Source organism: Triticum dicoccoides, chromosome 3A (genome assembly GCF_002162155.2).
Source record: "Triticum dicoccoides isolate Atlit2015 ecotype Zavitan chromosome 3A, WEW_v2.0, whole genome shotgun sequence".
NCBI lineage: Eukaryota > Viridiplantae > Streptophyta > Magnoliopsida > Poales > Poaceae > Triticum > Triticum dicoccoides.
In genome coordinates, this window is record NC_041384.1 from 240,841,673 (window position 1) to 240,862,910 (window position 21,238).

The following is a 21,238-nucleotide window of genomic DNA, read 5'->3' on the forward strand; positions in this document are numbered from 1 at the left end:
GGAAACGGGATAAGGCGAAGACATGCACGCCGGCGAATCTTACCCAGCTTCAGGGCTCTCCGTGGAGATAACACCCCTACTGCTGCTCTGCGGTGTCTCCGCATGGTCACTAGATCAACAAACAACTACAAGAGGCTCCTTGAGCTGTTCGGTGAAAGGATGAAGAAGGGCAAGGCTAGCCCGTTCTTCCTCTCACTGCGGTGTCTAAAACTACTCGAAAGAGCCTCCTCTGCATGGGTGCCCTGGGGGTTTATATAGGCCTACCCCCAGGGGTACAATGGTAATCCGGCTAGGCGCGGGCCCCAGCCGTCTGTGTTTACGCCGGCCGGCTTCTCCGCCGACCGATGGGCCCGCCGACTGGTAGACCCCGCCAGCTGCCGGCCTTCTGGTCGACAGGCCAGTCCCACCGCTCGAGGGTCTTGTCGGAGGCTGGTTACTATTGCCTCGCCTCTGGTGACGAGGGCTTCGTCGTGGTAAGCATGGCTACAGTGCCGCCGTCGGGCGGCTTATTGCTGTAGCCTCACCGCGTCTTATCTCCTTAATGGGGCGCCCCCTTCGAGGTGTGAACTAGCCGGCTATTGGGAGTCGGCTACATGCCAGGCCGACTGGGGGAGGCCTGGCCGCCTTTAGGCGTCTCCCTGGCTGAGAGGGCCCGCCACCCACGGGTCGTACTGACAGCTCGCCGTGGGTGACGTCATGGTCACCATGGCAACAGTGTCGCGCCGGACAGGTGATGGTTGCCCCGTACGGCACACTGTGGCCATGCGCGTCCCGGGATTTGGGGGTGGCAGGTTTCCCTATAGCCACGCCCCGTCTCATCGCCGTTATGTGGGTGCAGACTCTGAGGGCACGATCTTGGCCGCCTACTGGGGGGAGCCAGCTTCTTGGAGTCGGCCTTCTTGCGGCCGGCTTCTTGGAGCCGGCCCTCTCGTGCTTTCCTTCTCGAGGATTTCAGGGCTGGGCCGCCTTTGTGCAGCTGGCCAGAGAAGTAGCCAGCCGGGGGAAGGCGGCCCCATGTCTTGGATGTTTGAAGGCTTGATCGGCCTATAATTTTTCTGAAGAGCCAGGGGGAGCCGGCTAGGCTACCCGTGGTCATTTACTCCGACAAGTTTGTATCATTTTTTATGATTTTCCTACACCATCGTTTGCGATTAATGCATCGCACACATTTTCGTTGAAGGGTCTCTGATTGTACTATCGCATTTGGACCATCCTACGGTAGTGAAAGCTGTCTCACAAATCTGAGCTATCACTTCACTAACCCTAGCTAGAGGGAGGAGGTGGTCTATATATAGTCTAGGTGAAGTGGGGGGAGAGAAGGGTTACATGGCCTCTTTCTTGTGGTTGCGTTGCAGGAGCCGGATGTTCGGGGTCATGCCGAATGTCCAATCCGACTTGGGGCAACGGATATCCGTCCAGGTGGTGACCTGAGTCAGCCTCTTCTTTGGACTCCTTTGCCCGGATAATCCTGGGAGGCGCCCGATGTTTGGGGGTTGTCCGTATGTCCGGCCACTGAAGCTCTTATGTTCCTCTTCCGCACAAGCGCCGGATGTCCGGCCCTGATCCGAATGTCCGGCCATTGTAACTTCAGCATCTCGTCTTCTTTCGTCGTCGCTTCCATGCTTCCTTCGCGGACGGTGTAGTTGTTTCTCGGTGCTTGCACTCCTCCTCATCATCAATGATTCTTCGGTAACACCTATGCATGCACATGAGAGGAGTATCACGTAGTATACCATCCTCGAAGGGGTCAAGTGAACACGGGTAAAGAAGATGATTCACTATGTATGTGAAGTAGATGATGAACGTGTCACTTGCCGAACAAACTCTTGACATCGTGATGTTCATAGGATGCTCCGCGTCATGGTACCTCAGGCGGGCGGGGGAGCAGACAAAATTTATCCTAGGAAGTGCCTCCGATCGAGTATATTTGAGAGAGTTGGGCTGCCTTTTTGGGATAACTCCTTAATATTTGCTCCTCTAAACGTATAAGGGTTCGGCTAGATGCGGTTAGTTGATTATCTTGCTCCATCAAAACATTTTAAGGGGTGGGCTAGAGATGCCCTAAGACATTCAATTTGCAGATTTAGTGGGCCGAAGCACACCTTAGAATTAGGTGATCCACTGGTTCTGGGTTTTTTTTTTGCGAAAATGATTAAGATCTATTATTAAAGTTCACCGGAATACAAAACATCTCAAACACAATAAAAATTACATCGAGATTCCGAAACCACCGAACGACCACTACCTTCAGAAGAACGAGCCGTTGCAGTGTCGATGTCGTCGCCCCCCTATTGATGACGGTTTGACCTTGTCGATAATAGCCGGGAAGTATTCATGGATGTGCTCCTAAGAACCATCGACATGGAGCCGCAATCGCCGTCATTGAGTCCTTGAATAAATCTGAAGCATCTAACACCAAATCTCGTCACACGATGAGAAACACTAACCTCACGGCCCCAAGGAGATGTCGGGGATATACACTGGAGCTTCGTCGACTATGTCCGGATGGACAAACTCGGATCGAAGCCCAAAAGACAAACTCGAAAAAGAAGTGTCACCATCTACTCGCGGAAAGATAAAGTCTAATGACAAGCATTGGTAATTCTCTCACCGGGCCAGCCACTAGAATCAGTCAATGAAAAAGCAAGCGCAAGTGTAGAGGGGAATTGCGCAAGTGCAGAGAGGAATTTTGCAAGCTAGGAGGAATAGAAAATCCTAACTAAGAGCGTCGCACCTGCGATGACTAAAACCCTAACCTAAATTACTAACCGAATCGAATGCACCAGGATTCCCCTTCCCGTTACCGGCCGCCGGAGCGGCAGGCAAAGGAAAGGCGAATCAACAGGCTCGCCGACAAAGCATGGACGGGAGATTTTGCCCTAGCCGCCAAAGGGATAGGGATGGGAAACAAAAACCCCAACGATGAGCATACACATTAGGGCATCCACCGATTCAGTTGCACGCACAAATCAGAGAAGCAGTGATAAATGTTCCTCCGTTGCCTCTTGACCATGTAGTATACCCTCATATGCAGCTGGTCTCGGCATGCAAGCCAAGAAATACTCTCCATTTTTTGGGGGAATGACGGTAGCCCAAAAAAATCCAAAGAATAATTTATTTAAATCTATAAAAATATAGTAACAAATGTTTGCTGAGATGGTACCCACTACTTTAAGGCGTCATGGTGTCCCGAGGACACGCACATGGTCATGCTCGATGATCGTAGATGGAGCGTTCTCCGTTGTCGCTCTCGCAACTCTCTTTTTTTCTAAAATAAAATGTTTTCCTTGAGCCTTGGGGATGTCCTATATCTGGGTTGGATGGGAAACCAAAGCAGGTGCTACGCCACCGAACTTTTAGCGGCGCAGAAGAAATAGGACTAGAGGGAGGGAAGTAGTTTGTTTTATGGAGAAATAAGGCAGTTTAAAATTAGAAATGCCAGAGCATCCCCATCCCCAGGCAATAATTGAGCAAGCAAAGCCTTTAATCACTCCCTGTAAACGTGTATCTATATATTAGGAGCCTGCAGCAATTAACCCAAGGAAAGGGTACTGCTAATATAGAGGAGGTGGACAGGCCAGCCCCCCTCTGGCCTTGTTCTCTCCCCCACATGCCCTGCCCAAGGTGATCATTCTTCCTTCAACCATCCATCAATCCATGGATGATGCTTTTGAGATTCAGCATGTGAATTGATTACTTCTCTGTTCATCATTCTCCTCCGATTTGGTTGTTTTTCTGCTTGTGAATTGATTCTGTCTCTCCCGGTTTTGCATTTGGTTCTTGATGAGATTGTTGGGTAGATGTTGTTTTTGGAGCCTGGAAAGAACGATGTGCATCCCTCCCATCATTCGATTCGATGACAAAAACAAAAAAGGCAATCTCATCTCGTGTGGTTAGCTAGCTTGTATTCTACGTGTGGAGAACATGATTCCATGAATCCATCAAAAGTTGGTGCTGCATTGGCTTCCGATTCTTCCGATTCCTGGCCATTGCTGGTGTCGAGCTCTAATCTTCCCCTTCCTGCTTGATTCGTCAGTGCCAAATCCAAGAATTAGAGCTGCTCCATTGACGGGGGAGAGATCGACAGCAATGGGGGAGCTGGTGGTCGCACGGAGGTACTGGTGCCACATGTGCGCCGCGGCGGTCAGCCCCGTGGCCGCGGACGCCGGGGTGGAGATCAAGTGCCCGTATTGCGGCAGCGGCTTCCTCGAGGAGATGGAGACCGCCCGCAGCAGCGTCGCCGCCGGCACCGGCCACGCCCACGCCCACGCCAGCGGCACCTACCCTAGCGCCGACAACGCCATCTCCATCTGGGCCCCCATCATCGACAGCATGGTCGGCGACCCCGTCCGGCGCCGTCGCAGCAACCGCCGTACTGTGGACGCCGTGGCCGCCGCAGAGGACGAGCTGGACAACGTCGACTTCTCGCGACGCCGGCGGCGCGCCACCGCGTTCCTGCGGCTCCTGCAGGCGATCCGGGAGCGCCAGCTGCAGCGCCTCGAGTCCGCGGCCGCCCTCGGCAACGGTGGCGGCCTCGAGGCAGAGCACTACAGCCCATTCGGCCGGAGCATCTTCGCCGCCGCCCCCCTCGGGGAGCACGGCATGGCGCTGGGGGACTACTTTCTTGGGCCCGGGCTGGACGCCCTGATGCAGCAGCTGGCCGAGAGCGATGCGGGGCGGCAGGGCACGCCGCCGGCAAAGAAGGACGCCGTGGAGGCGCTGCCGACCGTGGAGGTGGTGGGCGGGTGCAACGAGGAGGACGCGGCCAGCTGCGCGGTGTGCCTGGAGGACTACGCGTCTGGCGAGCGCGCCCGGGAGCTGCCCTGCAGGCACAGGTTCCACTCCCAGTGCATTGTGCCGTGGCTGGACATGCACAGCTCCTGCCCGGTCTGCCGGTTCCAGCTGCCGGCCGACGACGACCCAAAGAGCTCATGCGGCAGCGGCAGTGGGAGTAGCAGCACCACCACCACCTACGTCACCTACGTCAGTGCTGAGGTGAACGACAATGTGGATGGTCATGGCAATGAGAGTGGCGATGAGGCAGCGGGCAATGCAGCCGTGGAGCGCCAAGACGGCGATGTGGAGGGTGAAGGAAACGCGAGCCGTCTGCCGGCGTCCATACAGTGGCTCAACAGCCTCTTCTCCCCGCAGGCGACATCACCATCCTCCACTTCCACTTCCACTTCCGGCGGCAGCTCGCGGCACTTTGAGGACTAAATCTGCTCTGCTCTGCTCCGTTTGGATGCCATTGCCATACCTACCACGCACGCAAGGGTCTGCTGCTTGGAGCTTTTCTCTCCGTCTCTTCTTCGTGTGAATCGGTCATTTGGGTGTAATTTAAAAAGAAAAAACAAGGGTTGCACAGTTTAAATTTGATACATTTTGTCAAATATATGACCAATGTTCATCAGTTTTCAAACTCTACACAACGATAATCAACCCTGTGCCAGAATTCAAGAGTGTGTGGGCATAATTGATCTAACGCTTTTATGTTGTCAATCATCCTTCTTCACCATTTTGATATAAACTAGTAGCAAGTACCAAATGTTAGAAATATAACGCAAACAACAGGCAAACATATGAAGTGAAGCAGCTATCAGGTAGTTCAATCATTGCATATAAGTAAGTTATAGTAGTAGCAAAACAAGCTGCTACCATAATAGTTTTGGTGTTTCCATGGCTAACCCCTCTCATAAAGAGTAAACAGCCACAACTTGATAACACAAAGTTTTAACCAGGTTGCACTGCCGCAATCTTGGCAGCAAAACTGTGGGTATGCGTAGCCTCGCAAAAAAAAGGAAAATCCCCAGGCAAAATGGTGTTGCATTGTCGCTGCCACAAGCTTACACGGTCAAGAGCTTGATGACGGATGCATTCCCGATGCGGTGAAGGGCCACAATGGACTCACCAGCGTTGCAAAGCCCCATCTCCTTGGCGTTCTTCATGGCAAACCTCAGTGCCTCTTCCGTGGCTTCACTGTCAAACGCCTTGGCAGTGCCAGCACTCAGCATAGGGATCACGCCCCTCACGATCAGGCTTTGCCTGGCAGGCCCCTCGTCGCTGCAGATCCAGTCAAACTCGACCGTCTTGAGCTCAGGAACCACGACAGACAGTATCGGCATGGATGGCCTGTACTTGGCTACAAGCCTTGCAGTTGTTCCTCCCCTGGTCAGTACCAAGATAAGCGTCGCCTTAGCTGAGTTCGCTGTGCGGACAGCTGATGAGGCAAGGCTCTCCAATGGGCTCATGGGAATTGGGGCTGATGACATGATTGATTTAAAAACAGCAGAATAGTCCACACATGACTCGGCCTGCAAGCAGATCTTGGCCATAGTTTGCACTGCCAGTTCTGGATAAGCTCCAGCAGCTGTCTCACCACTGAGCATGACACAGTCAGTGCCATCAAGAACTGCATTGGCAACATCTGTTGCTTCCGCTCGAGTAGGGCGAGGAGACTTGATCATAGACTCCAACATCTGGGTTGCGGTCACAACTGGCTTGCCCTGAATGTTGCACTTGAAAATCATCACCTTCTGTGCATAAAAGATCTTCTCTACAGGAATTTCCATGCCCAAATCACCTCTTGCCACCATAAAAGCATCAGACTGTGCCAGGATATCGTCAAAGTTAGCTACTCCTTCCTGGTTCTCAACCTGCACATTCAAATTAATTGTAATGAACTGCTAGGTGAAAGTGCAGAAGTGCATACTCAAATGAGACAATGGCATACCTTTGACATCAGCATTATTGACTTGGCATGCTCCCCAAGTACCTTCCTGACCTCCACAAGATCTGAACCTTTGCGGACAAACGACAAAGCAATCATGTCAATCTTGTTCGGGACACCCCATTGAAGGATATCCTCCTTGTCCTTTTCAGTGAGTGTTGGGAGATCAACAACGACCCCTGGAAGATTGACATTCTTCCTCTCACCAAGCATAGCAGTGTTCTCACAACAGCAGCGAACAAGACCTTGCTCTTTGTCACAATGAAGCACAGTAAGAGTGATGGTACCATCAGCGCATAATATGACACTGCCTGGCTTCAGATCAACTGCTAGCTTCTTATAGCTCATCGATATCATCTTGTCGTCCCCCTTTATGCTATAATCTGTGGAGATCACAATTTCTTGGCCCTTTCTCAACTGGATAGGCTTCCCATCTTTCAAAAATCCAGTACGGATCTCTGGACCCTGGAAATGTAGAAAACAAATAATATCTAATCAATAAGCTTTCATCAAGCAAACAAGTGTACACAAAATGAGGTTAGTGGTTCTCCATTTGACACGTAAGATGTAAATAATCATTTCATAACTGACACACGTCCATACACCACAAACAAGATAACTTGTGTTTAATTTCTGTGACTATCAAGCTGATCAAGGAGACAGAAATTTGACATCCAATGTTTGGTCTGTCATAGTTTTAGACATACTGCAACTTTCTTCATCCAAACAAGGATTCAAAATGTTGCTATGATGATGGTAACATTTTTTTTCCAAATATATTACCCACCTTGATAAAAAGGGTAATGTGAACCAAGTGTGTGCCACGACAAACGGTTGAGGTTTAGGTTGCTGGAATTCCATTACAATATGCTTTTCTTAGATAAAGAAACATATATACCAGAAAGCCGCTAGCAATGTGAAATTATTGAGAATATGGTCAACTAACCCCGGTAAGGTTTGTTTCAGATTATGTGTGTGCCAGTTAAATTTAATCATTTGTGATCCAAATATGCATTCGCATTTGATCCTAACTGAAGGTTTAGTAAACTGTCTCTGCAGACAACTTCTCCAATTGGGTATTTAAAATAAAATTAAAATGCAAAATTACTTGCTCCTTGGATGTGGTAGTTACATAGATACTATCTGGACATCTTTGTGTGCGTGATCCGCAAGAGAAGAAAATCTAGACTGTAATCACACAAGCCATAAACTTTGTTGCAGCATAATAATTGTCAGCAGATCAGAAACTTGGTCAATATAACCAAAAAAATACTGCTCTAAAAGCATGGGCCATTACTAAAGCATTACAAGGACAAAACAAACAAAGAGGATTAGAAGGAACTATATAATACAGTTTGGCTTCTTTTAACTGAGCTGTAGGTTAAAGTTCACAAAATGATACTATTAACATTTTGGCGATTCAAACATATTAAGTTGGTAGCACAATGTGAGAAGCATACAATTATCCATTGGCAGTGTTACAAAAAAGAACAGAACAAAACATAACACATTAATATAGTCAGAAACTCTCGCTGTACAACAAGGACCACAAGCCGACAAACTCGACAACAGCAAGCTAGCAAATCAAAATCCAGCTAGGCTAGTATTGCTCCATTGATCAACTCAGTTGCAAAATCCACGTGCAAATCAAGCTATATGTCAATGCAGACATTTAATGGCTAGATCTTCTGATACCAGAAATTATCTTCTGCCATCTGTCGCTTTAATTGCTGGCAAATTTACCATACTAGTAAAACACTACTGACCCCGCAAAAAAAAGACATACACAAGCAGCAAAAAAGAAAGCAGAGCACAAAAAATGTTCAAGGGAGCAAACAAATAAATCAGAGATCACATCCAATAATAACAACATAAAAAAACACAGTAATAACCATTGAAAGTTGCTAAGGACCTGAAGTTAACTTGGTGATGTCTTAATATTTGTTTCAGATCATAGGTTCTGACAGTATGGTTTAGTCATTCATCATCCAAATATGCTCATATTTGCTCCTAACAAGAACACCCTCCGTACCGAATTACTCGTCGCAGAAATGGATGTATCATATTCTATCTCATGTATAGAGTATCTAGACGTATTTTTAGTTCTAGATACATCCATATATCCTGGAGGGAGTACTAGTTTACTGTGCTACTTCTGCAGACAACTCCTGCAACAGGACATTCTACAAAATAAAATGCACATCAGTTAAGCGACCATGCAAAATTACTTACCCCTCGGATGTGATAGTTAGATACTATTTGGACATCTTTGTGCGGGTGACATAGAAGAAAGAAAATGAATCTAAGAATTATAATCACGTCATTCATATAATTTGTTGCAGCAACACAATAATTGTCAGTAGATTCACAAAAAGCATGAGCTGTAACTTGAAAAAAAAAAATACTGTTTCAGAAGCGTGAGCCGTTACTAAACCATTACAAAGTCCAAACAAATACGTGAGGAGAAAAAAGGGGCTATATATATTACACTTTGGCTTCTTGTGCTAACTTAGCTAAGGGTTAAAGTAGTCGAAATTATACTGTATGAGCATTTCGGCAGTTCGTCCATATTTCAGTTGGTTGGCTGGGGTGAGAATAATACACATTCTCCATTGGTAGTCACAAAGCATTCCACAACAAACAAAACAAATTAACGCACCAGGAACTCTGGTTGCAGCATGAGGACCGCAGCCGACAAGGAAATGAAATCCACAACTGCAATCTAGCGAATCGAAATTCAGGGATACAGGATACTGGTACAGAGTATTACTACTACACTGGCCCATTCGATACTACTAGCAAAGTTCGCATGCAAAAATACCGTGTGCAATCTGTGGCTTTAATTGATTGCTAGATCTTGGGATATCAAAAACATCGTGCGCAATCTGTCGCTTTAATTGCCTGCAAATTTACCATGCAGAAGCAGCAGTCGAAAAAAAAACAAGGGAGATCGCATCGACAAACAAGATCAAGAACCAAAGACGAGTAATAACCCCTGAAAATGGCTAAAAATAGCCAAATCGCTGGCTTACAACCCCACCCAAGGAGAGAGAAAGAGAAAACCCCACGTCCCCACCACGACAAGGCCAGCAGCCTGGCTATTACAAGTCCATCTACAAATTAATTTTAATCGGAAAAACAAATCAACGATGAAAAGATGCCCAGGAGCAGCCGAAAACCTAGACCAAGCATGAGCAGGCAAGAAAATTAAACGAGCAAAAAAATAGGCGGGCACAGATCGGATCGGCGAGGCGCGGAGCGGAGCGGAGCAAAAGAAGGGGAGCAGGAGGGAGGGACCTTGGTGTCGAGCATGACGGCGCAGAGGATCCCGGTGCGCTCCATGGCGGCGTGCAGGTTGTCGAGCGTCTCCTGGTGGTAGTCGTGGGAGCCGTGGGAGAAGTTGAAGCGGGCGACGCACATGCCGGCGCGCAGCAGCTTTTCGATCATGTCGACGGAGCGCGAGGCCGGGCCGAGCGTGCAGACGATCTTGGTCTTGGGCCGGCGGCGCATCACGGCGAGGCCGTACTCCCCCGCCTGCGGCTGCGACAGCTCCCCGTTGGACACCATGGCTTGTCGGTAGCCGGATCTGTCTGCGGCCGGGGAGGGGAGGGGAGGGGGTCGGCGGGGGTGGGGATTCTTTGGGCGAGGTGGTGGCGTGCTTCTTGCTCTCCAAGAATGGGACGGCTCGGTTAAATAAACGGAACAGTCGGCGGATTGATTGAGGGGAATGGAATGGAAAGGAGGGAAAGTGTTTGCTTTGCTGTGCTCTTCTTCTTGCTCTCCAAGACCAAGGACGGAAGGGCGCGGGGTGAATAATAATGCGGCGGCGGTCTCGTTGACAGCTCTCTCTCCCTCTCTCTCCGGTCAAAAACCACTGCCGGCCAGGGCCCATGGGTTGTTTTGTGCTGCTGAACCATTCGAGCATATTTTTCTTTTTGAAGTTCAAAAAAAAAAAAAGCTTCAACCGGAACAGGTGAACGGACGAACGAGAAGGGGCAAAGCGAAACAGCACCTCTGTCGGTTCATAACCGCCACGTAGCTACAAACATGCGCATAAAACAAGAGACGCCAGGTCAGGGGCTCCACCGCAACGGCGCTTGCCTTGCGACGTTCCCCAAAAGCCAAACGCAAGATGGAATCAACTAAATAAGCCACTCCAGTCGCTCTGTGGTATGCATAACTAGCCATACCCGCGCGGCGGTACGCCGCTCCCCGTCGGTACGTCATGTTTTATTTTATCTACTGAATTTTAGTTGAAAATAGGAAAACAGTAGATAAGCTTGTAATTACGAAAGGGAAGTCTTTGTATAGAAGTAAATCGAAAAAGATTCACCTTAGAAGATAGAAAGTACCAAAAACAAAGGTGATGTCAACACATAGATCTTGGTTGATGGTGGCGTTGAAAAAGTTTTCTATTGAATTGGCTAGAAATAGCGAAATTCATTGTTGAAGAACTGAACTAATACTTGCTTAAAGCTCCAGCTACAGTTTGTATATTAGATGAGATTAGAATTTTCTACTTTGTACTGGATTGAAACCATTATTGCCTCTCAGTCATGGTACTGGCCTAGGGTGGTGAAGTAACCGATATACAATATAAGCTTTCGTCTGATGTGACTCATCAAAACAAACACCTCATGAAACTTTTGATGCAAGTTTGAACGGCACAAAGCAACTAAGGATTGCAAAAGAATTGCGCTATCTGTAAATTTTGTAATAAACAAACTGTGTGGCATGTACATGGACACAAACAAAGAACAAAAAAATGTTTTTATATCAGCAGCAGGTTATTCCCAGCAGTTGTCTCAGCTTCTGGAGCGAATTATGCAATCTCTCAGTCCTGTTATCATCTTGGCAGTTGACTGCTGCCGAAGATGTAAAGTGGGTGATTATTTGGGACGCAAACGCGCAAAGAGAAAGAAATATAAAACATCGATGATCATTCCCATAAAAACTACCAATTCATGACTGGAGGGGAGCCCCCTGAACTACTTGTTTAGCATGGATTGAGAAGGACACCGATCCAAAAGTATATCATGTCCACTCGTGATGAGTAAGAGTTAACAATCATCTCTCCATCCAATAAAATACTAACTCTGACAACCAAGCAAAAATCCTAGAAGGAAACAGGAGAAGCCAAACTGAAGACCAAAATTAGAGATGATCGGATCACAAATAGAGCAGTCACTGAACAAATCCAAAATGTACCGTAGCAGCACCGCCTACATGTAGAAACCTTTCCTCAGCCTGTGCATTCGGTTTTTTTGATTTGATTCGGTTCGGTTTATACGGCTTTTGGTTTATACGGTTTTTATATTTTGGTTTATACGGTTTTATACGGAGATACGGTTCGGTTTCGGTTGTAACCGTTTGCTTTTGGTTTGGTTTCGGTAATAACCAAATTAACCAAAGTTGTCGCGAATTTTTGAATGGATAACAAATATTTTTTGTCACATGATTTGGTCTGTGCATGTAAGACTTTTCTTGTAAGAAATGCCTACGTAGATTAGATCATTATTAGATGGCAGTGGCACACATCATTTTGGTCCTAGGCATTACACCAAGTCTGAGGATTAGACAAGTTTTTATTTACGTGAGGGAGCAAGAAAAGAAAGAAAATAGTTTGACCCACGAGCCACGAGCGACTCCAGCGGCCGGCTGGCCTTTCTTTTAGGCACGCGAGCTCCAACGTGCGCTAGAAGCCCAGAACTGGCTGTATGGGCTGGATAATTGAGGCCCAAGAAAGCAAAACGAAGCGCCAGGTGCTCACTGCTCAGGTCGTTGGCTTGTCTCTGCAAAGTTTAGTACCACCTCGCGTATGGAGCTGAAGCGCGGTGAGCACAAGGCTATAAAAGGAGGGGTGGCTCTGGCTTTAGCTAAATATCTTCACACTATGAAGGTTCTATCGGTTTAATTCGGTTTAACCGAAAACAATCGGTTTCTAACCGAAGGCTATATGGTTTTCAAAAGTGAAAACTGAAACTGAAACCAAAACCTGAAAAAACCGAATTTCGGTTCGGTTTTGTTTTTTTGGTTAGGTTTTTGGTTCGGTTTTGCACAGGCTGACCTTTTCCACAGCAGCAAAAGCATATCGCACTCCAGCATGAATCTCCGGAAGCCGGAGTAGCTCGGTAGCCGCAACAGGCTCCTCCCCCTCGCCTATACTTCCATACTTTTGAATGGCAAAGAATACACCTGTAATATCAGACACTACATGCAAGCATCCAGCTCCAGGTCTCCCGTTTTCCTCGCCACCTACTGCTGCAGCAACTCGCGCTCTTCTGCTCCTCCGCCATTTCTTGGGCTTCCTTGCCGTACATGTAGAGCGAAACCCAGAGGGAGAGCCCGAGCAGGTGGCCGATCTCGCGCACTGCTACACTTCAGGTCGACGGCTGCGTCCAGCGAGGCTTGCGACACGTCGCTACCGGCCACCCGCGTCTCCGAGGTGTGCAGGTGGATCCGGCCGTCGGCTTGTCGGCAAGAAAGCGTGCGCCAGCGTGCCAAGGGGCCCATCGAATGCATCGCCGTTCCCCTGGTCGCCGGCGTGAAACCTGATCGTCACGTCGGCGTCGTACGTGGATGTCGTCGTCGCAGCGCGACCACTGCACGAACGCGCTCTAGAAGCGTAGCCAGGTCGATGGTCGTCTACACTGTAGATCAAGGCCACAACAACATCATAGTCGATGGCTCGAGCCTCGAGGCACACGGCCTACGACTACGAATCCTTTGGCTGGCGCTGACTACAGAGAGGTGATCGCGTCTTGGTCTCTCTGCTCGCGTGCTCCTTATCTCCTCTCCATGCTCCACGGTGCTCCATAATCTTTGTTCCGGCGAAGCGCGTCACGCCCGACGGTGCCACGTTACCGCTGCTCGCCGCGCTACAACCCTCTCAGCCCGTCGGAGGCGCGTCGTATGGAGAGCCACGACGCGGCACGCGGGGTGGCCGTGGGCATCAGCGTGTGGGATTTGTTCGTGGGGGAGGCGCGTGCTGTCGTGGCCGCTGCACGCTCCTGTTCGAGCTGCTCCGCCGGCGACGGCACGCTTGAACGCGCATCCTCGAGCCTCGTTGACTCGCACCGTCTTGAATGGATTGAATGGAGAAACGACACGAGGCAATCACGGAGACAGGCCGTGCCCATGCGGCCCTTGCGAGTAGTGGATCTCCGATCGCCGTGGCCGGAGGCAGCGCCCGGAGTGGTGATGGCGTGATTGTTCCTGCGCAAAGCTGCAGTTGCAGCTCCGGCAAGCCACGGGTCGGCCGAGCCATGCAAGGATGGCCTCGTCGCTGCCATTGGGGAGGGTGAGCGTGCCGTCGACGGAAACGACGCCGCTGCGGGAGTCAACAGCGTGGCAGCTAGCGGCGCGTGGAAGGGGAGGAGTTCATGCAGTCCATGAGGACGCCGTCCGGGCGGAGCCGTGCAAAGACTCCCGAGGCGGCGTCTAAGCCGACGTCGCCCCTGTTAGCCGAGCCGACCATGGTGAAGCTACGACAACAGTGTCCATCAGTGCCTCCTACAGCCCGACCGGTACGGTCATCTGCAGAGGAAAAGAAAAAATAGACCATGAGTTCATCAGAGATGTACGACCACAAACAGAACACCAACAACGGCGATGGGCACGGAGCACCGCCGTCGCAGCCTCGTTCTTCGTCCTGCATGCACGCAACCATATCCTTGCGGTTGCGGGACTCTGGGCACGGCGGTGCGAACGTTGCAGAAGCGACGCCTCCGGATGCATGTCGAGTGCCCGCTCGGCCTCCGGATGCATGTCGAGCGCATGAGCGTCGGCGCCTACACCCTCATGCGGCAGCCTCGCCGCGAGTTCCGCGCACAGAAACAGCTGCATCCCACCGTCGCGAGCACCGCACACACTAACAGCCGCCCCCCTCTCCACCAAAACTGCTCTCGCCGGTTCCCTCCGCCGCAGGTACCAGTGCACCGAGAAAACATCAAAACAGCGATGCTCAACTGAGTTGGTGTGATGATGCGAAGGGACCGGGGCGGCGGTTGAAAACATAAAGGGCGGTGGAGATGGTGCTTTCGAGAGAGTACAGGCTAAGCGGCGATGGTGCTTTCAAGAGAACAGGATAGGGCGTAGCGCTTAAAACGTGGCATGCAAATCGCTAGAAGCATGCAGATCAGAACCATATCCATCCAGCGCCCAACCCTATCACACAGCGAAAAGAATCCAATAGCAAAACAACAAAACCGGGGACCAATTCAAACACGGGTGCACGCAGGCAGCAAAAAGAATGTCCCCAAATCCTGCCCGGAATTGCTGCCCTACATGCAGTCAAGAAATGCTAAATGTACCAAACGAACCATCAAACCAGTTCAAAAAATTTGAAACGAAACCTTAAATCTACAAAGCAGTTGTACACCATCAGGTACCAAACAAATAGCACGTGTCACATGCGGTATTCACCATACATCATTTTCACCCCAGTGGCTAAACCTTAGAGCAAAATCTTTGGCTGGAATAGATGCTTGGGTATGTATTGCACTATCGCACTATCGCGTGCTCCACGGTCCACCTCCACTTGCAGGGAGAATCGGTTCCATCCATAGCGAGGGGAGGAAATTATTGAGTTTGTGACATACGTAGTAGAGTCGTCGTATTGGTCTGCTCGTTATAATAACTTTCAACATAGAAATTTTGAGCCAAATAATACTTTTCCAGAGTCGTCTTAGGTTCCTCCCAATGCTCCACCTTGTACAGGTGCTAAGCATGCCATGTAGACAAAAAATCTGATGTGGTAAGACAATTAAGAGAAGAGAGATGGGTTTAGTGACCCCAACCAATGCTAAGACCCCTCCCTATGCTCCACCTTATATAGGTGCTAAGCCTTCCACGTAGACAAAAAAAATCTAATGTGACGAGTTATTTAAGAGGAGAGAGATGAGTGTGGTGACCTCAAAAAAAAAACAATGCTAAGCACGTAAACCTAAGTAAAATATTTAAACGAAGAAAGCCCACCAATACATGAAGAGCTTTAGTTGCTAAATCATTAAATGAAGCAAGCTTAGCAACTATAAGCTAAGCATCTATGCATTGGGGAGTATAGTTACTAAGCTATTTAATGTCATTAGCACCTCATCTAAGCACTCATGCATTGGCAGCAGCATAAGCGCGTGATCCTAGGCAAAACATTTAAATGGAGCAAGCTGACCAATACATTAAAGAGTCTAGTAGCTAACTCATTAAATGGACGCAGCTTAGACTACCCACAGTGGGAGTAACATAGGTAGTAACATCACACATACCTAGATAAAATAGATGATGTGACAAGCAATAAATAGAGGAGAGTGGTAACATAGCTACTCCTTCATTTCCGGTTTATAAGGCTCAATTCAAAAATCTCACCAACCAAGGTAGATGATGAGTGGTGGACTATTTTTTGTAGTTTGCAAAAGCACCCAATTAATGCTCTTGGTTTCCTCAAAAAATTATGTTTACAAATGCATTAATTGCAATGCATGAATGCATAAAGTGCATGCATTGATCAGTTTTCTCTTAATATTTGCATGCAATGATTTGATGCACCTTGAAGTCTGAACATGTGATGGGGAACAGCCAAATTGAGCCTTATAAAATGGAAAAGCTAAAATTTTGAGTAAGCCCTATAAACCGAAAAGGAGGGAGTAGTTACTAGTAGTATGAGTAACATCACACATATCAATGCAAGATGTGTCTATAGCCTAATAAATGAAGTGTTGCATGTTACCACACATATGTTACTCTGCACTATAGAGGTAGTAACATACTCCCTCCTTTCTGGTTTATAAGCTTATCTCAAAATTTTAGATTTCCCATTTTTATAAGTCTCAATTTGATTGTTTCCCATCATATGTTCAGATTTCAAGATGCATTAAATCGTTGCATGCGAGGATCAAGAGAAAGTTGACCAATGCATATATTGTATTCATGCATGCATTGCAATTAATGCATTGGAAACATAATTTTGTGAAGAAAATGGGCACACTGATTGAGTGCTTTTGCAAACTACAAAAGTTATTCCACCACTCATTATCTATCTTGATTGGTGAGATTTTTGAATTGGGCCCTATAAACCGGAAAGGAGGTAGTAGACTAGTAACATAGTCTATATTACTACCCATTGTGGCTAGTCTTAGAAGGTGCTTGGATACGTTTTAGTCCCATGACTAAAAGTAGTGGGACTAAAACATGCTAGCCTCGCCCATGCTTCGATCCAAATACTAAAAAGGCTAAAATCAAGTTAATGAGCATCTATTATCCTCCAAACCCTCCAATCCAGAACTCGCATGTATTAAAGGAGAGGAGTTAAATGAGTAGGGAGAGGACTAATCCACATTTTAATAGGGGTACCCCTGACAAAACAAATTAGTCTCAAGACTAGTTTTAGCCCCTCTTTAGTCAGGGGTGCTTGGAAACTTTAGCCTCTTAAAGAGACTATTTTTAGTCAGACTAAAATAAGTCCCTTGGATCCAAGCACCCTCTTAACAACAACAATTTAAGCACTTATGCATTGGGGACTAGAGATGATAACCTATTTAATGCGCTTAGCACCTCATCTAAGCACCTGTTCATTGGAAGAGGTCTTATCGTTGCCGATTGGCATAATTTATGGAGCTCGCAACCTCCATAGTTTTAAGGCTGTGGAGGTCAAGTATGAAGTTCGCTCCAAAATCTAACCGCCAGCCACAAAGGAATGTTTCTGCTTTTTCCTCCTCACGTGTTTTTGTGTCAAAGAGTGCTGAGAACGCACTACAAAAAAAGACACATCCGTGACATTTTGGGCCGAACAAATTTTTTTCCTGTCATACATATGACACTTCTATGACGATAATTGTGACAAAACCCGGTATCGTCATAGATGTGGTGGGCTCCTACTTCTATGACAAAAAATCATGACAGAAAATGGGCTTTTCGTCCTGGGCGGGCCGGAGACGCAGCTGCATGACATTCTTTGGGCCGTCCATAACGGAAAAAACCGTGGTAGAAGCGAGGGGGAGAAAAATTTCGGAGAGTTTCCGGTTACGGTGGGAGGTCGGGGGCCGAGCGATGCGATTTTCTCTCATACACGTACGTGCGTGTGTGCGAGGCGTTGGCTCTAACTGAACCCGAGCGAGGCGTTGGGTTCTAACTGAACCCGAGCGATTGCACTGCAGGCTACGCGTTACTGAACCCGAGCGATCGATCGATGGCTGTTAACTGAACCCGATCGAGCGATTCCTTCGCTACTGCTGCTAACTGAAGCCGATCGATGCTGCCTCTGGATGAACAGTGAGCGTTGCGAGGGGGGTTTGGATGAACAGTTCCCGGTGGGGGTAGATGAATAGGACCCCGTGGTGTTGCCTCTAGATGAACAGGACCCCGATCGATCGAGCCGGTTGGGGCTGGATGAATAGGACCCCATGGAGGGCTGAATGAACAGGACCACCCCGTGGAGGGCAGGATGAACAGTAGATGGTGGACGGCAGGATTAACAGTAGCCCGTGGAGGGGTGGTTGAACAGGAGCCCGTGGAGAGGGCTGGTTGAACAGTAGCCAGTGGAGTAGCGCGCGGTGGAGGCTGGATGAACAGGAGCCTGTGGATGAACAGTCGCAGGTGGAGGCTGGAGGAGGTCGACGATGGATAAACAGTAGCTCGTGGAGGCTGGAGGGGGTCGACGGTGGAGATGAACAGTATCCAGTGGAGTCCTGTTTTGCGGTACGCCACACCCCTCCCGATGAACAGGACCCCCGTTCCGACCGTAGCGCTCCAACACAAGTCCGTTTCGTCCGTTTTGCGGTACGCCACACCCTTCCCGATCAACAGGACCCCCGTTTCGACCGTAGAAGGTCCGTTTCCTCCGTTTTGCGGTACGCCAGACCCCTCCCGATCAACAGGATCCCGTTTAGAACATGGTCGGTCGAACACAAGGTTGTTTCCTCCGTTCTGCGGTACGCTAGGCCTCGTTTCCATCGCCTGTTCCGTCCAAGCCCTCCCGATGAACACGACGCATTCCGTTGCCTCCCCATGAACACGACGACAACGCTGTTTCTCCGTTCCGACCCAGCCATGTACACGAGCCCTAGCCGTACATCTGCGCGAGTAGGCATACGAGACCCCGCCCGTATGTACACATACGTGGCCGTATTTTCTTTCTTGCACCCTGGCCGTTGTACGTACGTGTATATGCTACGTGCGCGCCTCTACTACGACACGTGTGCGCCTCTACATCGACCAGTATATATGTACGTACACGTTCGCGACTAGAATGACAACACTACGTACGCTTCAACCCGGTGGGTCTCGACTATCAGGCACTTCCTTGCATGCAAAGATGTAGCTGGTGGGTCCCAGCAGTTAGGGGGGCGAATCGTTTTTTTGCCCGGACGCACTTCCTTGCATGCGAAGGTGTAGCTGGTGGGTCCCAGCAGTCAGGGGGGAATGTTTTTTTTGCGAAATACGGTGGCCCGTCCGGTGGGTCCCTGTTGTCAGGTGGAGGAATAATTATTTTGCACGTAATAAGGAGGCACTTCCTTGCTGCGGCCATAGACCCAGTTGTCAGCCTCTCCACGTACAGTCCACGTCCGATGGAAGTCGTTCCTTGACCACGTTGACCATGCCGCGCCGAGAGCACCAGGGCGGTGGACGACGACGAGGCCTAGGAAGGGGACGACAGGGAGCTGGGGAAGACGCGACAGTGGAAGCCCGCGCGGAGAGGAGTACGAGGGTTCACTGGTTCGGCTGCGGTGTGAGGCTGCCGTCGCCGCAGGGCCTGGCCAGCGGTGGGAATAGTAGTGGGCGGTGAGGCCTCCGCGGCAGCACAACCAGCCACGGGAGGCAGGAGCATGCGGCACGACCGACGCTGCTTTGGGCGGCTAGAGCAAGAAGACCAGAGGTTGAAGAAGCACTATGATCGTTGGATGGACATCGTACGGTCACCGGAGCTAGAATCGTTCATATTGACTAAAGTTGACAAAGGCCCCCGTCCCAGTCAACTTAGTAGGCCCACAAGTCAGCCTCCCACCATGGTGGGTCCCAACAGTTAGGGGGAAACGCTTTTTCGCGAAATACAGTGGCCCGTCCGGTGGGTCCCAGCTGTCAGGTGGAGGAATCATTATTTTCCGCGTAATGAGGAGGCACTTCCTTGCTGCGGCCGTGGACCCAGCTGTCAGCCTCTCCACGTACAGTCCACGTCCGATGGAAGTTGTTCCTTGACCACGTTAACCACGCCGCGCCGAGAGCACCAGGGCAGTGGACGACAGCGAGGCCTAGGAAGGGGAAAGCACGGAGGCAGGGAAGACTCGTCAGTTGTTTCTCACGCGGAGGGGAGTACGACTGTACGAGGGTTTACCGGTTCGTCTGCCGTCGCCGGAGAATAATAGCAGGTGTGGGTGAGTGGAGGGATGGCTAGGCCAGCGATGGGAGTACGGTCGGGCGGTGAGGCCTGCGCGGCAGCACAGTCGGCCGCAAGGAGGAGGGAGCAGGCAGTCCCGCCGGCGCTTGTTTGAGCGGCTGGAGCAGGAAGAGCAGAGATTGAAGAAGCACGACGGCCGTTGGATGGACATCCAACAGTCAGTGCTTGTGCGTCAACCTTTTTTTAGGAAAGCCTCAAATCTGTGGAAAACAGCATACAACCCATCTGCCATTATTTTTAATAATTTACAGCCCATTTGCTAATTCTTAAGGTTTTTTTGGAGCCCATATTCTTTTTGTTAGCATTACAACCCATATTGTGGCAACGGTTAAAAAATTATACGAAATTTTGCATATTTCGGTGTGGTCCGAACTGTTTTTAATCCCGAAATTTTGACTCACATTCAAACTGATTTTGAAAATAAATGTATATCAATATAAAGTCCAACAAATTCTCCACGCATAAAAATTAATGTAATTTAAAATCTTGAAATGAAAAAAAGATATTTGAAACTAATTGCCAGTTTGATGTGTTTTAAAAATGTACAACCCATTTCTCATTACTGATGGGTCATTTTCTCGGCCAGCCGAATGAAAACTCTCCTCGTCTTGAAAGATTTACAGCCCAACAGGCCTAACAAAGCGACTTGGCAAATCACAAAAAAATTGGGATGTGGCCGTGGACCCAGCTGTCAGCCTCTCCACGTACAGTACTCTTTCGATGGAAGTCGTTCCTTGACCATGTTGACCACGCCGTGTGGAGAGCACCACGGCGGTGGACAACGGTGAGGCCTAGGAAGGGGACAACGCGGCAGTGGAAGCCCGCGCGGAGAGGACTACGAGGGTTCACTGGTTCGGCCATGATGTGAGGCTGCCGTCGCCGCAGGGCCTGGCCAGCGGTGGGAATAGTAGGGGGCGGTGAGGCCTCTGCGGCAGCACAGCCGGCCACGGGAGGCAGGAGCATATGGCACGACCGGCGCTGCTTTGGGCTGCTAGAGCAAGAAAACCAGAGGTTGAAGAAGCACTACGACCGTTGGATGGACATCGTACGGTCACTGGAGCTAGAATCACTCATATTGACTAAGTTGACAAAGCCCTTCGTCCCCGTCAACTTAGTAGGCCCAC

At 49.4% G+C, this 21,238-nt stretch overlaps 2 protein-coding genes across 2 annotated transcripts; one reads left to right on the forward strand and one right to left on the reverse strand.

Annotated features, from left to right (window-relative positions):
• The first annotated feature begins 3,369 nt into the window (after positions 1 to 3,369).
• Positions 3,370 to 5,424, forward strand: LOC119267994 (E3 ubiquitin-protein ligase SIRP1-like). The gene is made up of 2 exons (XM_037549470.1): positions 3,370 to 3,624; positions 4,037 to 5,424. Exon 2 carries the CDS (start codon positions 4,090 to 4,092, stop codon positions 5,215 to 5,217), a length of 1,128 nt encoding a protein of 375 aa, XP_037405367.1. The 5' UTR covers positions 3,370 to 3,624; positions 4,037 to 4,089; the 3' UTR covers positions 5,218 to 5,424.
• Positions 5,425 to 5,580: 156 nt separating this feature from the next.
• Positions 5,581 to 10,534, reverse strand: LOC119267993 (pyruvate kinase, cytosolic isozyme-like). Its single transcript, XM_037549469.1, has 3 exons — positions 10,025 to 10,534; positions 6,731 to 7,192; positions 5,581 to 6,653 (listed from the first exon to the last, which is right to left on the reverse strand). The coding sequence occupies exons 1-3, from the start codon at positions 10,292 to 10,294 to the stop codon at positions 5,844 to 5,846; spliced, it is 1,542 nt and encodes a 513-aa protein (XP_037405366.1). The 5' UTR covers positions 10,295 to 10,534; the 3' UTR covers positions 5,581 to 5,843.
• Between the last annotated feature and the right edge of the window lie 10,704 nt (positions 10,535 to 21,238).

Bases quoted from the DNA above. Each gene is read 5' to 3' on its own strand.
- LOC119267994 (XM_037549470.1), top strand. From the start codon at position 4,090: ATGGGGGAGCTGGTGGTCGCACGGAGGTACTGGTGCCACATGTGCGCC.
- LOC119267993 (XM_037549469.1), bottom strand. From the start codon at position 10,294: ATGGTGTCCAACGGGGAGCTGTCGCAGCCGCAGGCGGGGGAGTACGGC. The intron at 7,193-10,024 runs GTCCCTCCCTCC...CTACATTTCCAG, and splicing joins CCGTCATGCTCGACACCAAG to GGTCCAGAGATCCGTACTGG. The intron at 6,654-6,730 runs GTATGCCATTGT...TTGAATGTGCAG, and splicing joins CAATAATGCTGATGTCAAAG to GTTGAGAACCAGGAAGGAGT.